The 668-nt window shown below is 56.3% G+C and overlaps 1 protein-coding gene across 1 annotated transcript in view; it reads right to left on the reverse strand.

The window, feature by feature from the left end:
- Nucleotides 1–668, reverse strand: part of RBBP8NL (RBBP8 N-terminal like) — a 14,827-nt gene that overhangs the window by 9,202 nt on the left and 4,957 nt on the right. The window contains 2 exon segments of the mRNA XM_010152561.1: nt 59–141; nt 615–668. The exon segment at nt 615–668 is cut by the window's right edge and continues 24 nt beyond it. Of these exon segments, the coding sequence (XP_010150863.1) occupies nt 59–141; nt 615–668 (137 nt within the window).

The following is a 668-nucleotide window of genomic DNA, read 5'->3' on the forward strand; positions in this document are numbered from 1 at the left end:
TCAGATGACCACAGTGGTGAGAAGGCCTGAGGACATCTGGCTACCTCCGCCAACTCACCATTTCTGCGAGGCTGACTTCTTGGAGGACAGTGCCTGGGGAAGTCCTACTGCTTGGGGATCTTCTCTGTTCTGCAGGCTTCTCTGCAAAACACATACAACCAGCCATGGTGATGGGCCTGCAGACCTGTTGCAGGCTGCCCTGCCCTGCAGTGTGCTGGAGCCTTGCAGCCTCCCAGGGATGCCACTGACTGGCACCAACCACCTCCTAGTGAAGGTTTTGAGCCAAAATTTCTGTCTGGTTCAAGCCAGCACATGATTGAACGTATCCTGATTGCGTGTGTGGGTGGCAGCAAGGCAACGACATGGTCTCTGCGTGAAATGGGTGGCACGTCCACACCTGCACAGTACTCATCTTACAGTGAGGGCACCCAAGCACTCTTTAACACAGAGCACCATGTTTCTCCCTTGACGTGCATTTCCCCCCACAGCATCTATTCTGCCCGTGGCAATGTCCATTTGAGCTGCCAACAGCTTGGTGTTTGCTCTCCAGACCAGCTCAGTCACTCTTCCCATCCCCGGGTCCCTCAAGGGTGGCAGGAGCCAGGAGCACCCACCTTCTCCCAGCTCGACGCCCGGCACATTGTGGTGGGCTTCTTCTGCTCCCCTGT

Source organism: Eurypyga helias, unplaced genomic scaffold (genome assembly GCF_000690775.1).
Source record: "Eurypyga helias isolate BGI_N326 unplaced genomic scaffold, ASM69077v1 scaffold2315, whole genome shotgun sequence".
NCBI classification, from domain to species: domain Eukaryota; kingdom Metazoa; phylum Chordata; class Aves; order Eurypygiformes; family Eurypygidae; genus Eurypyga; species Eurypyga helias.